General features: G+C 40.5%; 1 protein-coding gene across 3 annotated transcripts in view; it reads right to left on the reverse strand.

Annotated features, from left to right (window-relative positions):
* Positions 1-3,482: 3,482 nt before the first annotated feature.
* Positions 3,483-25,261, reverse strand: part of garnl3 (GTPase activating Rap/RanGAP domain like 3) — a 138,854-nt gene continuing 117,075 nt past the window's right edge. For 2 of the 3 annotated variants that reach the window (XM_080419798.1, XM_080419799.1), the window contains exons 26-32: positions 24,000-24,118; positions 19,341-19,476; positions 15,071-15,130; positions 9,486-9,704; positions 8,869-8,989; positions 6,614-6,666; positions 3,483-6,056 (exon numbers count right to left, since the gene is read on the reverse strand). In XM_080419798.1, coding sequence (XP_080275924.1) covers positions 5,935-6,056; positions 6,614-6,666; positions 8,869-8,989; positions 9,486-9,704; positions 15,071-15,130; positions 19,341-19,476; positions 24,000-24,118 — 830 coding nt within the window. In that variant the 3' untranslated portion in view covers positions 3,483-5,934. The remainder of the gene's footprint in view (positions 6,057-6,613; positions 6,667-8,868; positions 8,990-9,485; positions 9,705-15,070; positions 15,131-19,340; positions 19,477-23,999; positions 24,119-25,261) is intronic. The other variant, XM_080419800.1, reaches the window with a different exon arrangement.

A 25,261-nucleotide genomic window follows, 5' to 3' on the forward strand; every position in this document is an offset into this window, starting at 1 on the left:
CCATGGGAATCCGGTCAACTAAGTATTAGGTTTTAAGTGGCTCATTAGATATGATGACATGATGAAAAATCCAGTCAAATTTCATAAATATTTATTACATATCAATGAACAGAATTGACTACTTTCACAGCAGTGGTCTACAGCACTTGTTTAAAGTAATTTCTATAATAATAATAATAATAATAGAGTTCCATTTAATTTGAGGCCACATTTTGAAACACAAACATTTACAAGTAGTACTTGGCATTAAAAACGATGGCGATACAATATTTTAAGACACTTGGTGTTTTGTTTTTGTTTGTTTTTTTTTGTAAATTTTCTTTCTTTGATTTTCGATATTACAGAGAGGTTCAGCAACAGTCTAGACTGTAAATATTGATTCAGATACCAAAAAAAAAAAATGCCAAGGGTTCGACAGAAGTAAAGGAGAGAAACAGTCACCCACGCTCAATAGGGATAATAAATAATAAAGTAGAACATCTTTCAAAAAAAATACCCCTCCGCATTCGTCTTCCCTTTTATATGTTCTGCAATGCGTAATAGTGTTGAAAGGTTTTTTTTTTTCACGGGCAAACACAGAAGAAAACAGGATAGGGGGGGGGGATAGGTGTGTGAGACCGCAAGAGAAGCAAGACAAAGCTCATGCAAAGTGTGACAGCTGCACAGTCAACAGCTGCTGCTGCTGCTCGCAGCTTCCTTTCTGTCATCCTGGACTGTTGCACTGCAATCCACATCAGGTGTGAGCAGACCGGCCCATGGCCAATGTTCATCAGTTCATCACCATTAAAGGGATGGTTCACCCCCAAAATGTCGTTTTTTCCCCTATCGATTACTCACCCCATGAAGTCTTGAATTCATGGGGACTGTTGTTTTTGTCACATTTCTAAGCCAATAATTTGATGACCAGCGGAGTGACTCAATGGAGACCAAATTCCTAAGCCAAATTATTGGCTTTAGGAATGCGACAAAAACTAGAAGAAATCTCATGAATTCAAGGCTTTATGGGTTGTGTAATTGATAGAAAATAAGATTTTTTGGGGGGGAACTGTCCTTTAAGCAGATCATCTCTGTTAGGTGGAAACCTCGTAAATGGTAAATGGTGCATTTATAGTGGTTCTCAAAAGTTTTTGTATTTTTTATTTCAAGGAAGCCCGTAACTCTGGGAGCGTTCAAATGGAACCAAAAGTCCATTTGGAGCCCCCTCAAGGAAGCCCCAAGCCGGTTCCCTGGACCCCACTTTGAGAACCACTGATATGGCGCCTTTAATCCAAAGCGCTTTACAATGTGCATTGGCATTCACCCACTCACACACGCATTCACACGCCGATGGCGGAGGAAACCATGCAAGGCACCAACCCGCCCATCGGGAGCGGTTAAGGGTTCAGTGTCTTGCTCAAGGACACTTCCGACACACACACACACACACACAGCCAGGAGGAGCCGGCGATTGAACCAGGCGGGGACCCGTACGATTCCCAAGCGGCCACTATACTCTACCCCACTATACTCTACCCCCTGAGCCACTGCCGACACAAAGACGTTACTTTTCAGGAAATGGACAAAAGAACCATGTGATGCTATGGATCCAATGAATGTAGTTATTATTCAGTCGGACTCCTGTTCGTACTTTTCATTGGTTAAAGCGGCACTATGTAACTTTTTTTTTAATGAATAAAATGTCATTGAGTCCAATCTGTATGGTAGAGTATGTTAATACAATATAACTCAGGGGTCCTCAACGTTTTCAGCCCAAGGACCCCCTAGCTGAGAGAGAGGTGAAGCAGGGACCCCCTCTATATTGTATAAAATTGAGTTTCAGATGAAACTTTTTTTGTATACTTGGTCTTTTTTCCCTCTACACCCATACCTCTTTGCCAAAAAATAGCCGATCTACACAAATTATATATCACACAAAGATTTTGGCGGACCCCCTGTAGTAACTGTAGTAACTGTAGTGACTCAGGGATTTTGTCTTCCTGCCTAGCCCTAGGCAGGGAGACAAAATACAACGATCGTGTCAGAGGTCACGTCTCATCTGACACCATTTTTTACCTGATGGTCAAGATTCAGTTTATCCCCTGAGCAAGCAGGCAGGCGCCATTAGCTCGATGGTAAAAGATTTCAGCACTTGCGCAGGAAACCGGGTTCAAATCCGGGGTAGAAGAGGAAAGTTACATACAGTAGTGCTGCTTTAATCTGCTCAATGCCAAACAGTGAAAGGAGACTCATTGCTGGACCTTTAATACATTACAGTAATACTCCAGCAGTCTGTGTTCCTTTGACTATTTTTTTATTTTTGTTTAGAAAGCAAAGCTGACTCTGATCCTTTGATCGCTCCTTTTAACCACTTGAAGCCTGGCACCGCCCTATTCCGGGCATGTAATAGTAGGCGAACAGTCGGTGAAAACAGCCAAGATTGTAGATGGGCTATTTATGGTAAACCTTGAACATTTTTGCAAATCTTTGAATATACATATCATTTTAAAGCCAACATTTTTTTACTCAAATCTTTGCTTCTGGGGGGTCCCTGGAACAAATGATTTTGAGATGGGGGTCGGCGGCCAAATACATATATTTTTGGGTGGTCCTTGACATGAAAAAGTTTGAGAACCACTTATACTTTCAGAAAACTGCTGGTTAAAGTTAAAGTGGTTAAAAGTGTGATGGGGCTATAGGAGGGTTCCACAGACAAAAAGGTTCTGCTTTCCTTCAAACAGAACAGCTGACCACCATGCCATGTGATGGATGCTTGTCTTCCGTACACTTTACAGTGTAATGATCACATTTTAGCAGTGGTGGAAAGTAACCAAATACATGTAGCCTACTCTAGTATTGTACTTGAGTACAATTGTGAGGTACTTTTACTTAATACTCGAGAATACTTTTAGTCCACTACGATTATTTCGAAAACTTTAGTTACTAGCTGCTTTGTAGATTAAGCCTATTCGAAAAGCTACAAGCTGCGACATTTAATTTGGTACTGAAGTATATACATTGATGCCAATACTTCCGTAGTTTTACTAAAATGTTGACTACAGGACTTGTAGTTGCAACAGAATATTTGTACATGGTGGTGGCGTTACTTTTACATAAGTACTTTTTCCCACCACTGCATTAATAGTGTAGGTGGCCCTTGAGAGTGTTGGCATGTTCTTCTAGTCATTGAGCTACAGTGACCTGCTACGGTACCTCACACCGTCACTTGTAAACATAAGGCTTACCGCGTGTAGGCATCCACACTTTTCTCAGGCTATGGTCTGTAACCTAGGTCAGTGGTTTTCAACCAGTGGTCCTTGGGGGGGCACCAAGGGGTCCTCAGCAAAATTAGTTAACATAGCGTCAGAACATTTTTAACCACTTTGGCTTTGGCTATTCAAAAATAGCAGATATACAAGCTCGTAGCGCGGCACTCGGTGCCGCGCTACGAGCTTGTAGATCTGCTATTTTTTGAAAAATCTCGAAAATGTGTGCATGTCTTTGAATATATTTATTTTTTAAAGAGAACATTTTTAACTCAAATCTTTGCGTCCGCGGCCAAATGTATATCAATTTAGGGGTCCTTGGCATGAAAAAGGTTGAAAACCACTGGCCTAGGTAATTATGCCATTATGCTTAATAATGACAATGCAAAGCCCATGGTGTCCAAAGGTACTTTTTAAGCACAAAAGTCATAGTACTCGTGGCATAGGCAAGTCATGCGGGGTTAAAATATACTCTTTCTTGCGGACAAGATGTTTTAGTGCACGTGGCTTTTAACGGGGTGCCTCCATGAAGTGAATTTAAGCTAACTAAATGTAATTCAGCATTAACTGCGTCAACATGGACTACAATCATGGCTGCTACTTTCAGGCACCAGCACATGGTGGTTGTTGCGGCTGTAGGTCAGTGGAGGGCGCTGTTGGTCAGTGGAGAGTAAAATGCCGCAAAATGGCACTTTTGTGAGACTTTGCTTCCAGCCCTGTCAACCTGTACTTTGAATCAGAATACCAAAAAAATAATAATAATGTGAAGAAGAGCATAACACATCATCCTTTTGACTAAATACGGGAATAAAACATGTTTTTTTTTTATATCAATGAAGGCATACATGTCCGTCAATGTGTATGCATCTAAATGTATAAACAGATGTACACATACATAAGCATATATCATACAACATCTGAAAGTGGATTGTAAATAATCACATAGTATACATCACATGAGCTGTAGCAACTTCAAGAGGGTATTGTGAACACAGAGTTTTTTAGGTGTTTTTTTTTATCGTGCCTTGGTGCGTAGATTTACATTCAGTTTTGATTCGGGATGAAACCATAAGCATTCAGGGTGTCATCTAAATCAGTGGGTTCCCGGCCTTTTAATGGATCAGGGCCCACTTTAAAAATCTTGAAAGTGTTCAAGAAAAAAAAATCTTTTTAGTTTTAAAATATTAATGTTATATTATCATTAATCTCTCAGATCATTAAAATGTTTTCTTGCCAATGGGTTCCCAAAAAAGGGCATAGCAGTTGCGGCCATTTTGTGGTGCCACAAATAGAAAACCCATTCATTTTCCCCATAGAGATTTCAGAAAATATTTATATAAATGATTTTAAGCCTGGAACCAAGCCACCCAGGCTCCTGGCGAATCATGACCAAAAAACATTTGATTTGGTATCAAAAAATATTTGAAAACCACCAAAAAAAAGGGTATTCATTAAATATAGTACCGGTATACAATATAATTAAATATTCAAATATTTGGTTCACCAGGAGCCTGGATGGCTTTGTTCCGGGCTAAAAGTAATTAATATAAATATTTTCGGAAATCTCTATGGGAAAGATTCATGTTTTTCTGTGGCACCACAAAACGTCCGCCACCGCTATGCCCTATTGTATTATCACGAACATCTTACGCTGCGTTCACACAGGCAGACACAAAAGTTACAGAGTCTACGTTTCATTTGCAATGGCAGCCAGCGGACATGATAGATTACAAAGCTACGCCTGGCGTTTGTAGCCGCTACAATATCTACAAAGCTACAATTGTCCAAAGTTGAGCTAGCTTCAACCGCTGCTACAAAGCTACAAAAAACACTGAGTGTCGTTTTGACCATTTCCACTCATTATTTCTGTCAGCCAGTTCCGTGTTCTTTATAACCCCAGGCTTTATATCGTCTCTGTCGGGTGGGAACCTCACATGTCCAAAAACTGTTACTTTTCAGGATTCAAATTCAAAAATAGCAAAAGTAGCAGAACCGCAAGCTCGAAACGCGTCGCTTCGCGCCGCGTTTCGAGCTTGCGGATCTGCTACTTTCGATGCTTTCGTGTGACGCTGTAGTATGATCAAGTAGGGATGTTAATTTACGAAAAAACGCAAAAAGTTAAAATGAGAGATGAGAGAATTCTGCCGACAGCGACAATTCTGTTGCGTTGCTTTGTATCTTTTGTAGCTGGCAGTGTGAACACAGCGTTAATGTTTGTACCTTTTGTAGCTGGCCGTGTGAACACAGCGTTAGTGCCAATGCCAATTATTTGGGGTCCGGTTCCCGGCCCACAGGTCGGGAACCACTGATCTAAATAAGCCACGCCCTCCCCCCCCCCCCCTTATACACAACCTAATTTCCTCTTTGGGTTATTGGTTTGCAGGGCATCACAAACACCCAACACACAGTGGCTGTGGGGCCGCTTACAAAACACACGCACACGCACACACACACACACACACACACACACACACACACACACACACACACACACACACACACACACACGCACACGTTAACACTCTGACTGAACCAACCATGCATGAAAGAATGGGAACCTGGAACATACATACAAACAAACAAAAAAAAATAAAAAGAGAAAAGAAAATGAACCGTTAAAAAATAAATTAAGTGTAAATATATAAAAACAGAAGAGAGGGGGCGGGGCAGAGGAGTGCACATGGGATTGTCTTCACTTTAGATCCAGGATGTCTTCTTCGAAGGATGTGGAGAGGCTGAATGCACTGGCCACTAGGGGGCTCTCCTCTCGCAGTGCCACCTTCTCTGCCTCTGGCTCTGAACCAGACGATAGGGCTGTCAAGATCATGACATTGTAGATTTTTGATTAGTTATACAAAATATTGCGATTATTGATTTAATTGTGTTTTTGGCGTTGGAACACATAAACACATATTACATTTCTGTTTTGCCTTTTAGGCTTTGTAAACCAAAATTGCACTGGGCAATGACAAAAATAAGGCCATAATGCTTAATAATTGTATACTTAATTTACGGAAATAGCAAAAAATAGCCGATCTACAAGCTCACAAGGCGTCGCATCGTGATGCAATGCATTGTGAGCTTGTAGTTCGGCCATTTTGGTTATTTTGGAAAGTTCTTGAAAATGTATGAACATTTTCCAAAATGTTTGATGTTTTGACGTTTTACCATAAAATGCCCCAAATAGGGACACTGGGTTGAAAGCGGTGAAAAGATCATGGACAATGATATATACAGTATATATATATATATATATGACATTTTTTTTTTTTTTTTTTTTTTAACCAGATGAAAGGATCAATGCAAAGATAATTGTGATTCGCTCAAATAATTGGAATCAGGTGATTATGTATAAATTGTGACAAGCTTACCAGACGAACAATGCAGCTGGATGTCTGCGTCTTCAGTCGACTCTTCAGTCAACCTGATTGGAAAGAAAGATGCCCCAATAATAATAACAATGCAATTAATGACAGTAACTCATATGGATATTATGTCAAATAGGATAGGCTGACACTGTTGGTTGATCGTTGGTGTCTGGTTGATTTTAGGGATCCACGACATTGACATTTTGGTGAAATCGATCGATACTGATACCGATTATTTGCTATACAAGTTTCCAGTAGCGTTTAACTACACCTGTTATATACACTAACTGTGATTATGGGTGCATATGCACACTTAAAGCATTGCATTCTTATTACCTGATGTATTAGGCCTACAGATGCACATAGCTCAAACAAGGTCATAAAGACGTAACCTTTATTTTTTACAGGGTTTTTCAAAATAGTACTCAAAAACTGCCAGCAGTTTACATGGTAAAACATAGGAAAAAAGGTATTTATTTCTCCGTTTATTTTTTAACATTGAAGTGAATGGAGCAGCAACTTTTTGGAAAATGTTATCTCCTGGTTCTTTGTGAAGAACGGAAAAACGGAAAAAACAAAAAAATAAAGAATATTTTTAGAATTTCTTTTATTTTGTTTTTGAAAAAAAAAAAAAAAAAAAACGTTTATAAACGTTTTTGGCAGGCAGAGAGTTAACATTGTTCCAACTTGTTTGCTTTAAGTTGTTGTTCTATGGGTAGACCCCTTAGAAAGATGCCACAGAAAACATTGATTGAATCTGCAGCCTTCAGTTGTCACAAATAGGCAGTGGTGTAAAGTAACTAAGTACATGTACTGTAATTGCTCCCGATGAGCAGGTTGGTGCCTTGCATGGTTTCCTCCGCCATCGGTGTATGAATGTGTGTGTGAATGGGTGAATGTAATGCACAATCTATGTAAAGCGCTTTGGATAAAAGCGCTATATAAATGCACCGTTTACCATTTACCATTTACTTGAGTAACAGATTGAGGTATTTTTTACTTTACTGGAGTACTTCCAATTTTCAATACTTGTACTCTTGTATATTGTACTTTTGACTCCACTCCATATATATTCAAAGACATCTCAGGGCCGCTACGCCAGCGGTCCAGGACATGCTTTCCCGGTTTTAATGGGTTTAACCCATTAAGAGCAGGAAAGCATCTGTCATTTTAGATGTTAATCTTATACTTTGACTATTCAAAAATAGCAGATATACAAGCTCATAGCGCGGCACCGATGAGCTTGTAGATCTGCTATTTTTCTTTTTAAATCATGAAAATGTGTACAAATCTTTGAATATGCAATTTCTCAAAGCAAACATTTGTAACTCAAATCTTTGCTTCTGGGGATTCTACAAATATCTTCTAAATCCTAACAGTCTTTTGAAAAAACTTATGTTTCTATAATCAGTTTTGATCAACTGTTTCATGTCAAGGACCCCCAAAATGATATGTATTTGGCCACGGACCCCCATCTCAAAAGTTGTTGTTCCAAGGACCCCCCCCCCCCCCAGAAGCAAAGATTTGAGTAAGTGTTCGCTTTAAAGGGCAACTTTGTTTTTTTACAACCAAGGTTTATGTTTTAGATTGTAATTAAAGTAAATAAAAGATGAGTGTTAATATATATTTTTTTTTACTGCTTTCTATAGTTTTAGCAATTCTCGCGATCTTTTTTACAGTGGGCGGGGGCATTCTGTCCGGTGGCTAAATATGATTTTTTTTTACACAATAACCCCGCGTTTTCTTTATTATTATTTACAGTAGCTCTTCTAGCCCCCAATAACTCACATCTGGCCATCAAAGACCACAGGACCTTTTTTATTGTGTAAAAAAAGGCATATTTAGCCACCGGACAGAATGCCCCCGCCCACTGTAAAAAAAATATCGCGAAAATTGCTAAAACTATAGAAAGCAGTAAATGAAAAAAAAATAACACTCATCTTTTATTTACTTTAATTACAAGCTAAAATATAAACCTTGGTTGTAAAAAAAACTAAGTTATCCTTTAAGAAACATTAACATTCAAAGATTTGCACGATTTTTCGTGCAGATATACAAGCTCATAGCGCGGCACCGAGTGCCGCGCTATGAGCTTGTATATCTGCTATTTTTGAATAGCCAAAGTATAAAATAATGGTTAAAGTGGTTGATGCGTTCCCAGTTTCAATGGGTTTAAAGTATATAGGCCCACACCAATATGACGAACGATGAACCTTTTCTACATCCCTAGTTGATTCTAAAGCCCTGTTGCCCCTCACCTGTCGCTGTTGGTGGACGTCAGGGCTCGTGCCTTGGGCTCCTCGTCGGTGTTCTTCTTGCCGGCCTTCCTCTGTTTGGTCGCGCCGCTGTCCGACTTCCCGCTGGGCTCCTCGGTCAAGCCTGCACGATAATCAATGGAGTTCCACTTAGCTCTTTCAGTGGTTCTTCTCAAACATTTTAATTGCAAGGCCCCTGCGATAACTCTGGCAGTATACGAATGGAACCAAATGGCAGTGGTGTAAAGTAACTAAGTGCATTTACTCAAGTACTGTACTTAAGTAACATTTTGAGGTACTTTTACTTTACTGGAGTATTTCCAATTTTCAATACTTTTACTTCTACATCCAGAGAGGAAAATATTACTACAATTATTTGAAAACTTTAGTTTTTGTGAGCTTGTAGATCTCCTATTTTCAAAAGATGTTTATACATTTTGAACTTGTGAAATGGGACATTATGCACAATCTTTTTACGACAAATGGCGAAAACAGCCGATCTGCAAGCTTATAGATCAGCTATTTTCGCAGAATGATCACCACCCCCCCTAGAATAGGGAAGCTAGGGTTCAAGAGTTTAATGTTCTGTTTTAGTTTTGGGTTTAGGTTTTAACATTTACCCAGCAGCTCCTTCCGAGTGCGGCTGGCCATCTCTTTGATCTCCATCCGAGAGAGAGAGAGCGAGTGTGTGGCGGAGATGAGGGACGAGGGAGCCACCATGGCGGAGAAGGGAGCGGTCAGCACCTTGTTGACCAGAGGGGACTTCAGGGGTCTCTCGATGCTGCGGCCCACCAGGTTGCTCAGTGGGATCTTGAAGATGTGCTTGCAGGCAGCGTCGCCTGGACATAAGAAAAGTGGAGGAAGAAAACAAGGGTTATTATTAGTTGACAAAAAAATTACAAAATAACCGAAACTATAATTAGAAAAACAAATTAGGCTTTACAAAAAATAAAATAAAAACCATAGCAAATCCACTTTAAGAACAAATTAAAACTAAAATAATAATAAAAAAAACTATGAAAATTTAAAACAATTAAAACTAAAACATCCTTGGACAGAATAGGGTGAGGAAGGTGAAAAAAAAATGAGGCAACGTAATGAGAAAAGGTAACGGAATGGACAAGGTAGAGACAACGTGACAAACGTCAGAGAGAGAGGTATAGGTGTAGCAGTTAAACATATTGTCACTCTCAGGGCAGAAACCTTGTATGTCCAAAAAAAAAAGAACCTGTGTTCCAACAGATCCAATGTAGTTATTATTTAGTCACAGTCTCTTGTAAATACTTTTCATTTGTTAAATATTTCTAATAACCGACAGACTTACCGTAACCACTTTCATTTTTTACTTTCAAAATGTATCAAAAATGGCAAAAACAGCAGAGCCACAAGCTTGTAGATCACCTATTTTTGCCATTGCAGGGCATTCATTTACCAAAAAAAATAAAATAAATATAAATATGGAGATACAAGGTTTGTATTGGACAGCAACAATATACAGTCAGGTTTACATGTTAGAAGAGTGCAGTTAGAATTACTCGACCGGAGAGCCATTACGCCAGCACAGAGGACTGGCTGGGACAACATAATTACATCTCCACCATTTGAATGGCAATACCTGAATCTAGACTGATTGATGATCCTACATAATGAAATAATTTGTGATCGCATTATGAATTATGAATCATCTGCTCTATATCAGCCTAGTGTAATGTGACCACTCAGTGATGGCCATTTATTATCAATCACAGACCATAATTATACAATGTATAAATTAAAATGAATATTAAGGGTTAGACATTTAGGGAGTATAGTAATGGCTATTACAGCGGCATGCCAGCATGCAGTGCTCAATTGTGCCAACAGGGGGCAGTGTTATAGTTCTGCACCATTATGATGGTTCTCAAAGTGGGGGCCAGGGACCCTCGCGGTTCCGTGAGGGTCTTCCAAATGGACCCTTTACAGGTCTGTAAGTCTGATAGTATACACATGGAACCAAATGGACCCTTACAGGTCTGTAATTCTGACAGTATACAAATGTGGTTCCATTTGTCATCTCTCAGAGTTACGGGGGTCCTTGGAATTAACCCATTAAGACCAGGAACGCATCTGTGTCATTTTAGATTTTAGCTATAACCATAATCTTATACTTTAGCTATTCAAAAATAGCAGATATACAAGCTCATAGCGCGGCACCGAGTGCTGCGCTATGAGCTTGTAGATCTGCTATATTTTGCAAATCTTTGATTACATACATTCTTTTAAAACATTTTTAACTCAAATCTTTGCTTCTGGGGGGGTCCCTGGAACAAAATATTCAGAGATGGGGGTCCGCGGCCAAATACATATCATTTTGGGTGGTCCTTGACATGAAAAAGGTTTGAGCACCACTGATATTAACTCTTTCAATGCCATGCTTATTTATGGAATTTGGGTTCTGAGTGCCACAACCAAAATTAATTGTAAAAAAAAAAGTGCTTAGGAGCCGAGATACAGCCTTTTTCAGTAAAAAGTTAAACAAGAAGTGAATGGAGCAGCAAATCTTCAAATCATCATATCTTGGGTTCTGAACATGTTTTTCATGACGTATTTGACATAGTGTGGCACACGGGGCGTCAGGCCTCAGGACGTATTTGACGTATTGTGGCACTGAGCAACATACGTTTTTCAGAAAACTGTTATTTTAGAAGACATTTGTAGAATCCACCAGAAGCAAAGATTTGAGTTACAAATGTTTGCTTTAAAGACATATATATATATATATATATATACATATATATATATTCAAAGATTCACACAAAAGTTCCATGATTTTTCCAAAGAATTGCAGATCTACAAGCTCACAGTGCGGCTATGAGCTTGTAGATCTGCTATTTTTGAATAGCCCCAAAGCAATCTTACAATGACAGAGATGCGTTCCCGGTCTGAACGCATTAACCCATTGATACCTGGAACGCATCTGTGTCACTTTAGATGTCTTTGGCTATTCAAATTTAAAAATATAAAAAAAATATATCTATCTACAAGCTCGTAGCGCGGCACTCGGTGCCGCGCTATGAGCTTGTATATCTGCTATTTTAGAAAAATCGTGAAAAAATATATTTTTTATTTTTTTCAAAAATCTGTTAGGATTTAGAAAACGTTTTAAGAATCGAACTCAGGCCTTAATGGGTTAAAACATATCAGGGCCTCAGGAATAGCTCCAGTACATGGACACACATATAACCGTGTGACTGAATCAATGCTGAGGCACCATACACAGTATATCAGTGAAATGTCAGCGGGTCAGGGGGTGAGGGAAAGCGGCACAGAGAAAACAGAGGATTATTGGTATTATTTATGACAGGTACAGGTCCCTGTACCTGGAATGTCACAAAGAAATGCCAATAAAACCCCAAAAGGTAGGACAGAAAAGCATGCTATCTGTGTGGAATAGGAATTATCATAATCATATTCCCACGTGTGTTTTTCTGGAACCGAGGGGAGAGTCGTCCTCTGTCTCATGGACTAAGTGCTCTACTGCTTAAATAAGATGAACATATATATATATATGTTCATCTGTATATATATATATATATATATATATATATATATATACGGAGCAGCTACATCAGAAACAGCATCTTGTCCACATTAACCCATTCAATCTGGGAACGCATCTCTGTTATTTCAGATTTCTTTGGCTATTCAAAAAATAGCAGATATACAAGCTCATAGCGTGGCACGCCACTCGCTATTTTTTGAAAATGTTTGCAAATCTTTTAATATGCATTTCCTAAAGCGAACGTTTCTAAAAAATATGTTGTTCCAGGGACCCCCCAGAAGCAAAGATTTGAGTTACAAATGTTCGCGTTAAAAAATAAATAAACATATATATACGTATATATTCAACGATTTGCACACATTTTCACGATTTAATTTTTTTTTGCAGATAGCAAATAGCTGAGCTACGAGCTTGTAGATCTGTTATTTTTGAATAGCCAAAAGTATAAAAATAATGGGTTATAGCTCAAAACTAAAATGACACAGACGCGTTCTCGGATTGAAAGGGTTAAGTGATGTGATTACATCAAATGAAACATGACCTCCACCAAGGAGCAGAACATGCAGCCGTACGTACAGACGGACGGTATGGAAGAAAAAGGGATTTTTTTTGTCAGTCTCTCTACATCCTCCCGTTGCCCAACCCTCCACATTGTGCTCCTGTTGCCAGTGATGGAAGAAGTAGCCTAACACACATGTTTTACTTGAGTAAAAGTATCGATACCCTGTCGTAGAAAATGGTCTGTTACAAGTGCAAGCTTAGTGCTCAAAAATGTACTTGAGTAAAAGTATTGGCGTCAAAACACATATGTAAAATGCCAAAAGTAAAAAGACTCATTATGCAGAAAGTCCCATTTCAAGTTTTCAAATGTATGAGAACCATTTGAAAATAGCAGATCTACAAGCTCACAACGCGACGCTTTGCGACGCGTTGTGAGCCTGTAGATCGGCTATTTTCAAATTGCTAATAAACAAAATCTACAAAGTAACTAGTAACTATAGTTTTCAAATAATTGCAGTGGAGTACAAGTACAATATTTGCCTTTTTGAGATGTAGTGGAGTAGAAGTGTAACATTATTGAAAATTAGAAATACTCCAGTAAAGTTTTAAAAAAAACAAAAAAAATTAACATTTCAAGTATACTACAGTACTTGAGAGTAAATGTACTCAGTTACTTTCCACCACTGCCTGTTATAAGCCCACCCTCCACATTGTGCCGCCTGTATTTGGAACGACCACTTTGGATTGGAGAGAGAGGGGCTGACAAAAGTCTCCATGGCGACGGTACAATCTGTAAATCATGCTGCGGCAAACGTGTCTTCTCCTTCTCTCTCTCTCTCTCTCTCAATCTCTCTCTCTCTCTATCTCTCTCTCTCTCCTTCACCCTCATCTCTGCACTTCATTGCGAGAATTCGTTTCCGCGAGCAACAGTCTCCTACGACAAAGTAGGACGAATTTGGAAACACTGAACACACGATGAACACTCTATGCTATTCAAGAATAGCAGATATACAAGCTCATAGCGTAGATCTGCTATTCTTTTTTCTTATCGTGAAAATTTGTGCAAATCTTTCAATATATATATTCTTTGCCTCTGGGGGTCCCTGGAACAAAATATCTTGAGATGGGGGTCGGCGGCCAAATACATTATCATTTTTGGTAGGATGGTTTTACCCATCAAAATATAGTTGTTCCTAGGGGACCCCCCACAGAAGCAAACATTTGAGTTAAAAATGTCGTTTAAAAAAAAAAAGTATTCATTAAAAAAAAACAGATCTACAAGCACGTAGCGTTCTATCATTTTAACCTCTTAAACCATTCAAACCTGTGAGAGCATCTGTGTCATTTTTTTTGGCGTTGGCTATTCAAAAACAGCAGATGTTAAGCTCGCGGCGCGTCACTTCGTGTCGCGCCGCGAGCTTAACATCTGCTGTTTTTGAACGTTTTTGAAAAAAATCTTGATATAACTACTGCTTTAACCCATTAAGAACCGGGAACCCATCTGTGTCATTTTTAAGATTTCTTTGGCTATTTTTGAAAAAAATCGTGAAATTGTGTGCAAATCTTTGAATATATAGATATTTTTAAAGCGAACATTTGTAACTCAAATCTTTGCTTCTGGCGGGTCCCCGGAACAACATATTTTGAGATGGGGGGGGGGGGGTCTGCGGCCAAATACAGATCATTTTGGTTGCCGCTTTACGCGTCGTGAGCTCCGCAGACAGACTGCGTTTCCACACAATGCTCGCCGCTAGGATTCACGGCACGCTCTCCATGGCATTCCTCCTTGAGTTATGCGTCTCCTTGTGCTCTTTTCATTCGGCCCTTCTATCTCTCTCTCTCTCTCTCTCTCTCTGCGTGTTTTTCAATCTCCTCATGCTGCCTTAGGACGTGAAGACCAGGAGGAGGAGGAGGAGGAGGAGGAGGAGGAGGAGGGGGGGTGGGGGGATGGGGGAAGACAGAATGTTCACTTAACATTCAAACAACGTTCAGTCAACATGCCGCCTCGGAACAGAGAGAGAGAGAGAGAGAGAGAGAGAGAGAGAGAGGGTGACAGACTGTGTGAGCAGCGTGCAGCTAGCAGTGAGCGGATGTGCATATTGTGAACCTCCCTCCCTCCCTCCCTCCCTCCTTCCCTCCTTTTCTCCCTCCCTCCCGCAGTACCTTCAGCGTCCTTAGACATGTACAGGGAAAGCTTGGTACCGTAGGGGATCCGTATAGAATCTGAACCAAGAGGGGGAACGAAGAAAGAGGATTACACACAGAAAACGACACCACAACAACAACAGTATTGCGCATGCGGCTGTAAACTCCCAAACGCGCACGCACGCACGCACACGCACACTAATGATAGTTCGCCCAAAAAAATTCTTTTTTTCAATCGATTAGTCACCCCCATGGAGACTCGAATTCATGGATATTGTTTTGTTTTTGTCGCATTCCTAAGCTAATAATTTGATGACCAGCGGACCGGTACACAGCGGTTCCGGTAGGAGACACAAAGGAGACTCTTTGTGTCTCCTACTGGAACCGCTGCCGGTCATCAAATCATTGGCTTAGGAATGCGACACAAAATCAAAATATCCATGAATTCAAGTCTCCATGGGGGTGACTAATCGACAGGAAAAAAAGTAATTTTTGGGAGTGAACTATCCCTTTAACCATACATAGAAATTTGTGCAGATAAACATGGAAATCTGAGCAAAGTAAAGAATGCATTTACCCAAAGCAGTTTATATTACACCAACAACCTGCAAACACACAAAGTGCCCCCGGCAGCCCTGGCTAAACACAGCTAGTGGCAGCCAAAGCCTCCACCCTGTCAGCCTTAACCCATACAAACCCCGGGAACGCTCGTATCTGGGTCATTTTTACATGTCTTTGGGCTATTCAAAAAAATTGCAGATATACAAGCTCGTAGCGCGGCACTCAGTGCCGCGCTACGAGCTTGTATATCTGCAATTTTTTTTTTTAATCGTGAAAATTTGCGCAAATCTTTGAATATATATATTATTTTTTTTAAAGCGAACATTGGTAACATATTTTTGTTCCAGGGACCCCCCAGAAGCAAAGATTTGAGTTATAAATGTTCGCTCAACAAATATATGTATTGAAAGATTTGCACAGTGCCGCACTATGAGCTTGTAGATCTGCTTTTTTTTCTTTTTTGTGAAAATGTGTGCAAATCTTTGAATATATACATTTTTTAAAGCGAAACATTTGTAAAATATTTTTGTTCCAGGGACCCCCAGAAGCAAAGATTTGAGTTACAAATATTCGCACACATTTTTAAGATTTTTCCAAAAATAGCAGCTATGAGCTTGTATATCTGCTATTTTTTGAATAGCCAAAGACATCTTAAAAAAGGACAGAGACGCGTGTCCCGGATTGAATGGGTTAATGGAACTCGTAAATAAACCATTCCCTCAGGAGGAGCAGAAGGAAGAGGCGGTGTGTTGATGGAAGCGCCGAAGGAGGAGGAGGAAGACACCCAAGTGTGTAAAACGGGGACACATCCTCGCTGTCCGGGAAGAAACCTCGCATGTCGAAGAAAAAATAGGTGACTTTTCAGGAAAATGGGGGGAGGGGGGGGGGGGGGGAGGGGAAGAACCTGTGTTCACATGGATCCAGTGTGGTTATTATTTAGTCACAAGCTCTCGTTAAAGGGATAGTTCACCCAAAACATTACTTTTTTCTATCGATTAGTCACCCCATGGAGATTATTTTTTGTGGTTTTTGTCGCATTCCTAAGCCAATAATTTGATGACCAGCGGACCGGTTCCGGTAGGAGACACAAAGGAGACTCTTTGTGTCTCCTACCGGAACTGCTCCTGGTCATCATATTATTGGCTTAGGAATGCGACAAGAACTAAAAAAATATCCATGAATTCAAGTCTCCATGGGGTGACTAATTCATAGGAAAAAAAATAGTCATTTTATATCTCCTAATGTGGAGATACAAGGTTTTTACGGCCCCACAGCGACGCTATTATGAACACCATTTATTGTTTTAAACGTGTCTCTCCTTTCCTTTTACTGTGGTCATTTAGCCCATTAAAACTTTGTGCCGCGCTGCGAGCTTGTACATCTGCTATTTTTGATTTTTTTTTGGGGGGGAAAATCTTGAAAGTATGAGGAACTACTGATTTAGAAGGCATTCGTAGAATCGGCCTCGGGTCTTAATGGGTTAGAATTGCTGTCGACGCGTCCGACGATGAACCGCGTCTCCTCCTAGATAACAATGGTGATGATAAACAGACAAAAGGTGCTGCCGTCACATTCATTAAATCGGCCATCAATTAGCTCAAACAAACTGGCGTCCTTGTCCCGTCACCGTCGGGTGGAAACCTTGTATGTCCAAAAGGGTTACCTTTGAACCTGCATTTAGTCACAAGCTCTTGTTAAAAAAAAAAAAAAACATCGGTTAAATATGAATATAACGCACAGGCAGACTATTTTGGGCAATGTAGGCCAAGATTTTCAAAATCTTTCAATAGTTGTTCAAACATTGTCGACCAGCCGTTCTACAAAGCCCACAAGGCATCAGAAGGGCGATGCCTTGTGAGCTTGTAGATCTGCTGTTTTTGCGCTCCTTTTTGCGCGACACTGTCATACGGCGAGGTATATAACAATTCATTTATTTATTAATTTATGAAAGAAAACGTAAAAAGGAAACATGGAAATATGGAGATACAAGGTTTCCGCCGGGCAGCGAAGATGTATTTGTCCCGTGTCCAGACGGCCGTATAAATCTAGAGGAAGGGATGGTATCCCAATTAGTATGAAGGGGAGAGACGGGACAGGAGCAGACTATAGGGGGCTCGGATGAGGGGGCCGGGTGGTATTGATTCTGCTTCATTCTTCCAAGGACAGACGACCTATGAGACGATAGCGTTCGCCGTGTCCTTTGGCGAGAGGGGACTGATGATGGGTGACTAGTCTGTTTCAGTTGTTGGAAAATAGCCCGATCTACGTGCTGACGGCGCGGCGCATCGCGACGCTTTGTCAGCTTGTAGATCGGCTATTTTTGAAAGATTTAGAAAATGTGTTAAAATCTTTGAATATGTATTTTTTAAAGCAAACATTTTGTAAAATGTTTTGTTCCAGGGAGCCCCAGAAGCAAAGATTTGAGTCAAAAATGCTCGATTTTTCAAGATTTTTCAAGATTTTTCAAGATTTTTCAAGATTTTTCAAGATTTTTCAAGATTTTTCAAGATTTAAAAAAAAAAGCAGATCTACAAGCTCATAGCGCGGCACCGAGAGCTTGTAGATCTGCTATTTTCTAATGGCCAAAGTAAAAAATAATGTCCTTTAGCGAGAGGGGACTGATGGGTGACTAGTCTGTTTCAGCTGTTGAAAGTAGCCGATCTACAAGCTGACAGCACGGCGCATCGCCATGCGTTGTCAGCTTGTACTGTAGATCGGCTGTTTTCGCGCGGGCGCACCGGCCGCGCAACTTTTGGTATTAATCAGGATTAACACGGAAGTGTCCTGTGAGGCTTCAGAGGCGAGGTAATGTGGGATCATAGATCACACCCTATGGCTTATATGATGAACCATCATCTGTTGACATTTCTCTCATAAACAGGATGCAACCAGAGACTGTTTAATTTAGTTGGGAAAATACTTGGCTACGGCACTGTACGGCAGGTCAAGGCCGAATTCCTCACGCTGAATTCACACCGGCAGAAGCAGCAATTTCCATCGCAAAACGCAATCAGCCGGGCGTGTCCGAGGTATGAGTTACACACACACACACACACACACACTCGCGAATGAGTGAGTCGCGGTCCAGCGAGAGAGCTCCACTGCTCCGAGGCGAGCGAGACTCAAAGCCAGCGAGAGAGCTCGCAGGCAGGCAGGAGAAGCACGGACACTCGATACTCGTCGCTGGCAGCTTGTTTGTAAGCGGTCTATACGATCTTGATTAATTTCACATCTACAACTGCTAGTTTAACCCATTGAGACCTGAGGCGATTCTTTAAAAAAATCTAAATCTCAACCGTTTTTTGAAAAAAATCTGGAAAATATTTTTTCAAGATTTTTCAAAAATAGCAGATCTGCAAGCTCGTAGCGCGGCACTCGGTGCCGCGCTATGAGCTTGTAGATCTGCTATTTTTGAATAGCCCAAAGAAATCTTAAAATGAGACGCAGATGCGTCCCCGGTCTTAATGGGTTAAAACTGTGTCATCAATCTTCACTTCATCAATCTTCTCTATAAGTGACGCACCTAGGCCACACCCACTCCAGAACGCCGCGTGATTCTGGTTGGCTCTGTTCTGAATCTCTGCCTTAGACAATGCATTGAAACCTCGCCGCTTTCTCAGAACACGGTGTGAATTCGTGGAGTTAGCCTCTCTATACCCTTTGATAAACACTCTTGGATGACAGTATGAGAGGAAGTCGACGTTTATGGACGGTTTGTAGATCTTACCGTCACCGAGTGGCGAGGGGAACACGGGCATCTCGTAGCCCGTCGGCGTCTGAGGGGAACTCTGGGAGCTGGTGTCTCTGGAGCTGCAGTTGGAGGCCGAACTCACCGGAGCCGAGGAAACAAAATAGATGTCCGACTGGAACAGAAATACACAAAAAAGATCAAATATTAATAATTGTCATTGTCAATAATTGTCAACGTTTATAGATGGTTTATAGCATTGGTTCTCAAAGTGGGGTCCAGGGACCGCACTATGAGCTTGTAGATCTGCTATTTTTGAAAAATCGTGAAGATTTCTGCAAATCTTTGAATATAATTTTTTTTTAAGCGAACATTTGTAACTCAAATCTTTGCTTCTGGGGGTCCCAGGAACTAAATATTTTACAAATGTTCGCTTTAAAAAATATATATTCAAAGATTTGCACACATTTTCACGATTTAAAAAGAAAATAGCAGATATACAAGCTCGTAACGCGGCACTCGTGCGCTATGAGCTTGTAGATCAGGCAGAGACCTCCTGCTTCAATAGACATATATGGAGCACAGTCAGTGGTGTAAAGTAACTAAGTACATTTACTTAAGTACTGTACTTAAGTACAATTTTGAGGTATTTGTACTTTACTTGAGTATTTCCAATTTCCAATACTTCTACTTCTACTCCACTACATCTCGGATCCAAATATTGTACTTTTACCCCACTACAATTATTTGAAAACTTTAGTTACTTTGCAGATTTTAATTATTATTACAAAACATACATTAACCTCTTCAGCGCAATTTAAACTTTGGCTATTTGAAAATAGCCGATCTACAAGCTCACAATGCGTCGCGATGCGACGCATTGTGAGCTTGTAGATCTGCTTTTTTTGAAAGGCCAAAGAAATCGAATCTGCATGGAATAAAGCAAAAATAAAATCTCATGACTGAAAATGTAATGATGATGTTTAGGTATTATTACCATTGTAGATACAGTATGTATGCTGCTGTTCTACAACCAACAGGTTGAAGAAATCACAGGTTGAGGCTTTAAACCTTTGCTTTTATGGCATTGCTGAGACAATTCATGTTACTGGAAGATGCTTCTAAACTTGTATTCTTAAAATAACTAATGACCGAAAAATAGTATCTGCGATAAGATAAGGAGTTTTAGTATGAAAACCCACGTTTAATTTTTCTAATCAACCAAGTATACTATACAAGTAAGACGCGCGAACGCTGGAGGCGAACGCAGATTCGCCTCGATCTCCAGGCTTTTATTGCTTAGTTTTGCTAAAAAATAAAAGCCTGGCCCAGCGGGTCGGTGTACTCGGAGGTGGAAAGACTGCTCGAAAATTGTGTGTGTGTGTGTGTGTGTGTGTGTGTGTGTGTGTGTGTGTGTGTGTGTGTGTGCGTGTGTGTGTGTGTGTGTGTGTGTGTGTGTGTGTGTGTGTGTGTGTGTGGCAGGCTGTGTCTGCTGCACTCTGGCGCTGCACTCTGGCGCCCTCTACTAGGTAGTGCATGAACACAGACACACCGGACACACACACACACACACTCACAAGCCGAGCAGAGTTTCATAGTAGGCTCCACTTGGGCGGAGGCGCGGCTTCGCCGCGCCTCCTTCCGCGTTCGCAATCATAACATAACTAGTATGTCTGACATAATAGTAACAAACTGAACCGCTTGGAAATCAGTTGACAATTCTGCGAGCTATATGATGATGTTCATTATGGAGAGACCTCCTGCTTCAATAGACATACATGGAGCACAGTCAGTGGTGTAAAGTAACTAAGTACATTTACTTAAGTACTGTACTTAAGTACAATTTTGAGGTATTTGTACTTTACTCGAGTATTTCCAATTTCCAATACTTCTACTTCTACTCCACTACATCTCGGATCCAAATTTTACCCCACTACAATTATTTGAAAACTTTAGTTACTAGTTACTTTGTAGAATTTAATTATTATTACAAAACATACATTAACCTCTTCAGCGCTATTTAAACTTTGTCTATTTGAAAATAGCCGATCTACAAGCTCACAATGCGTCGCGATGCGACGCATTGTGAGCTTGTAGATCTGCTATTTTCAAAATATATTTATATTTGAACACTTGTGAAATGGGACCTTCTGTATATTGAGTACTTTCTACTTTTGGTACTTTAAGTCAATTTTGATAGCAATACTTTTGTACTTTTACTCAAGTACATTTCGGACTTTTACTTGTAGCAGAGCATTTCTACGTTGCAGTGTTGATACTTTTACCTAAGTAAAAGATTTGAGTACTTTTTTCCACCACTGACTGAGCACAGTGCACACATGTACTGTACTAGGAGGCACGACTTGCCCCTCTCTGCCCATATGGTGGTCCCGTTGACGCATCGCTCCGGAGAACAGCGGGCGGCCAATGCGGTATCTACTGTACGCGCACGTGTCTATGGTTAGCTGTGCATTACATCATCACACTGTTGGCTGAATTACACAGTCCCAGAGCCTTCTATTGGAGAGTTACTGTACGTCAACGAGGGGGGGGGGGGGGGCAGTAAACAGCACCGGTCGGTCACGTGGTTCATTGTAAACTCGAAATAGTGACAAACGCTCATAGACTCCAGTGCATTCCCTAAACTTCCGGGTTCAGGGCTTTGTCACTATTCGCCAATGGACGGGCTCTGAAGAACATTGGTTCTCAAAGTGGGGTCCGGGGACCCCCAGGGGTCCTTGGGGGGGGTACCAGGGGGTCCCCAGCAAAATGTGTTAATATAGCATCACGATAATCTTAACCTTTCATACTTTGGCTATTCAAAAATAGCAGATATACAAGCTCATAGCGCGGCACCGAGTGCCGCGCTATGAGCTTGTAGATCTGCTATTTTTCAAAAATCATGAACATTAGTGACATTTTTTGAATATATATATATTTTCTAAGGAAACACAAATCTTTGGTTCGGGGGGTCCCTGGCACAACATATTTACAGATCGGGGTCCGCGGACAAATATATATCAATTTGGGGGTCCCTGGCATGAAAAAGGTTGAGAAGCACTGCTGTAGAAGACGCGTAGAAGGTTCACCGATGAAGTGAACGGAGGACGTGACGCAACGCTCCTTATATGGCTCTGCGTCACACTGTTGGCTGAGTTACACAGTGTCCCACCTGGCCTGAGTCAGACCCATAGAGAGAGAGAGAGAGAGTTCCGTCAAATATTGTACTCTAAAGGTCCTTATCACACCGGGGCGATTTTTTTCATGCGAATAATATTTTTTTTTTAAAAACCTTATAAAGTCAATGCAAGCTTACATGGAGCGAAAAAGTGAAAAAGCGAAGCGAAAAAGCGTCTTTTAATTATTCGGAACAAGTCCGAATTTTGCGTATATTCGCATATTCGCCGGTGTGTAACCGCCTTTACTCCACTACAATTGTTTGATAACTTTAGTTACTTGTCACTTTGTAGATTTTGATTATTATTACAAAACGTACGTTAACCACTTTGAAAATAGCCAATCTACAAGCTCACAACACGTCGCGATGCGGCGTGTTGTGAGTTTGTAGATCGACTATTTTCAAAAGATTTTCTATACATTTTATACATTATTATGTGAAACGGGTCATTCTGCATAACGAGTACTTTTACTTTTGGTACTTTAAGTACATTTTGATACCGATACTTTTGTACTTTTACTCAAGTACATTTAGAATTCCAGACTTTTACTGTGACAAGAGTACTTCTACACTGCCGTATTGATACTTTTTCTTAAGTAAAACATTTGAGAACTTTTTTCCACCACTGCCAGTATTCCCACGTGGCAATGATCTACTTTGTGGTTATAACAATACGCATGGCAAACAGCTTCAATGATGTCTATTTGTTGACCCCCGAAAATGAAAGAGAACAAAACAAAGCAAAAAGCCCCTTGCTCCTCCTGAGCCCAACATTGTGCTTTTCAGTGGACAAGATGAATAGATAAAAAAAGGTTGTACACAGTACAGCATGTCCTCTTCTAGTCTATTGTGAATATCCAACACAGTTTAACCCTTTCAGACCGAGAACGCATATGTGTGTCATTTTAAGATTTATTTTGGCTATTTTTTGAAAAATTGTGAAAATTTGAGCAAATCTTTGTTTGAATATATATATATATATTTTTAAAGCACATTTTTTAAACTCAAATCTTTGCCTCTGGGGGGATTCTACAAAATGTCTTCAAAATCCTAGTTAAAAAGAAAGAAAAAAAATGTTGCTATAATCAGTGGTTCTCAAACCTTTTCATGTCAAGGACCCCCAAAATTATATGAATGTTGGCCGCGGACCCCCATCTCAAAATATTTTGTTCCAGGGACCCCCCAGAAGTTCTAACAGAGTTAAAAAATGTGCGCTACGGAAAAAAAGATATTCAAAGATTTGCACACATTTTCACGATAAAAAAAAAAATAAATAGCAGATCTACAAGCTCATAGCACGGCACTCGGTGCCGTGCTATGAGCTTGTAGGTCTGCTATTTTTGAATAGCCCAAAGAAATCTTTAAAATGACACACAGATGCTTCTCCCGGTCTGAAAGGGTTAAGTCAAAGTGGGAACATCCATTTATTTACTAATGGGCAAAATGTACTGAACTAAAAAATAATGGTGTGTATTCACTATTCATAGTGAACTGAATACATCACGGGTTCATATACTGACCCGGGACGCCGTTAGCTGTAGTTCTGGGACTACTGCTGTGTAGACCAGGTTGCCGTTGACGACCAGCCGAATCTCAATGGAGTCCGTTGTGAAGGCCAAGATATAAGGGAATGCACAAACTGAAAAAACAAAACAAAAACAAAACAAAGTTAACATTATCAGACTTTTTTTTGGGGGGGGGTGTAGATCGGCTATTTTCAAAATGTTTGCCTCTTTCTTATATTATTTGACAATTTGGCCAATGTTTGACCTGTTTTTATAGTATTGTTTGTTGATTACTTTTGATGCAGTAATGGTATTTTTCTTTTCTTTCTTTCTTTTTTTTTGGCATTAAAATGGTCTTACAAGTCTATAAATTGTCACTTCACTGTCATCTGAGGACCCCCCCCCCCCCACTGCAATATAGTGCCATAGGCCAGCTGCGAAAAGGACGTGTAGCCTGATTTATGTTATGTTCCTCAGTGAGCCACCAGGGCGGCCCTATCAAGACATTTAACCACCTAAACCAGGGGTCTTCAACCTTTTCAGGCCAAGGACCCCCTAGCTGAGAGAGAGATGAAGCAGGGACCCCCTTCTATATTGCATAAAATCGTGTTTCAGATAAACTTTTGCTGCTCTTTTTTCCCTCTACACACCTATAACTCTTTGCCAAAAAATAGCCGATCTACAAGCTCTCCTCAGGAAAGGGATGCTAAGGTTCAAGTGGTATATTATGTAAAAAAAGAAAATCATGTCACACAAAGATTTGGCGGCCCCCCTGTAGTAACTCTGAGGACCCCCTAGGGGTCCCGGACCCCCTATTGAAGACCCCTGATCTAAACCCTATATACTTTGTTGACCTGGTTGATAGTCTTCTCCTTTTTCCTCTCTACACAAAATCTAGCAAATAGCCAATCTACTTGTGAGCTTGTAGATTGGTTATTTCGTGCCAAATTCTCAACCTATTTTCGCACAGAGTAAGGACGCTAGGGTCTATGTATGTATGGTTTTGTTATGCATTGATATAACTGCATTTTTATGTAACACACACACACACACACACACACACACACACACACACACACACACACACACACACACACACACACACACACACACACACACGCGCGCACGCGTAAAAAAAGCTCAATGGCCGCCTGTGGCTACCCGTGTCGTTACCATGGAGACAGATCGGGCTCGGGCCAGGTCGGCCAGCCAGCCAGCCTGGGCAGGCAGGGTGTGGTGTGTTGTTTCCGTGGCAACCTACCTACGATGGCATCATT

This window comes from Gymnoscopelus braueri (assembly GCF_963280865.1).
Source record: "Gymnoscopelus braueri genome assembly, chromosome: 22".
In the NCBI taxonomy this organism is placed as follows: Eukaryota; Metazoa; Chordata; class Actinopteri; order Myctophiformes; family Myctophidae; genus Gymnoscopelus; species Gymnoscopelus braueri.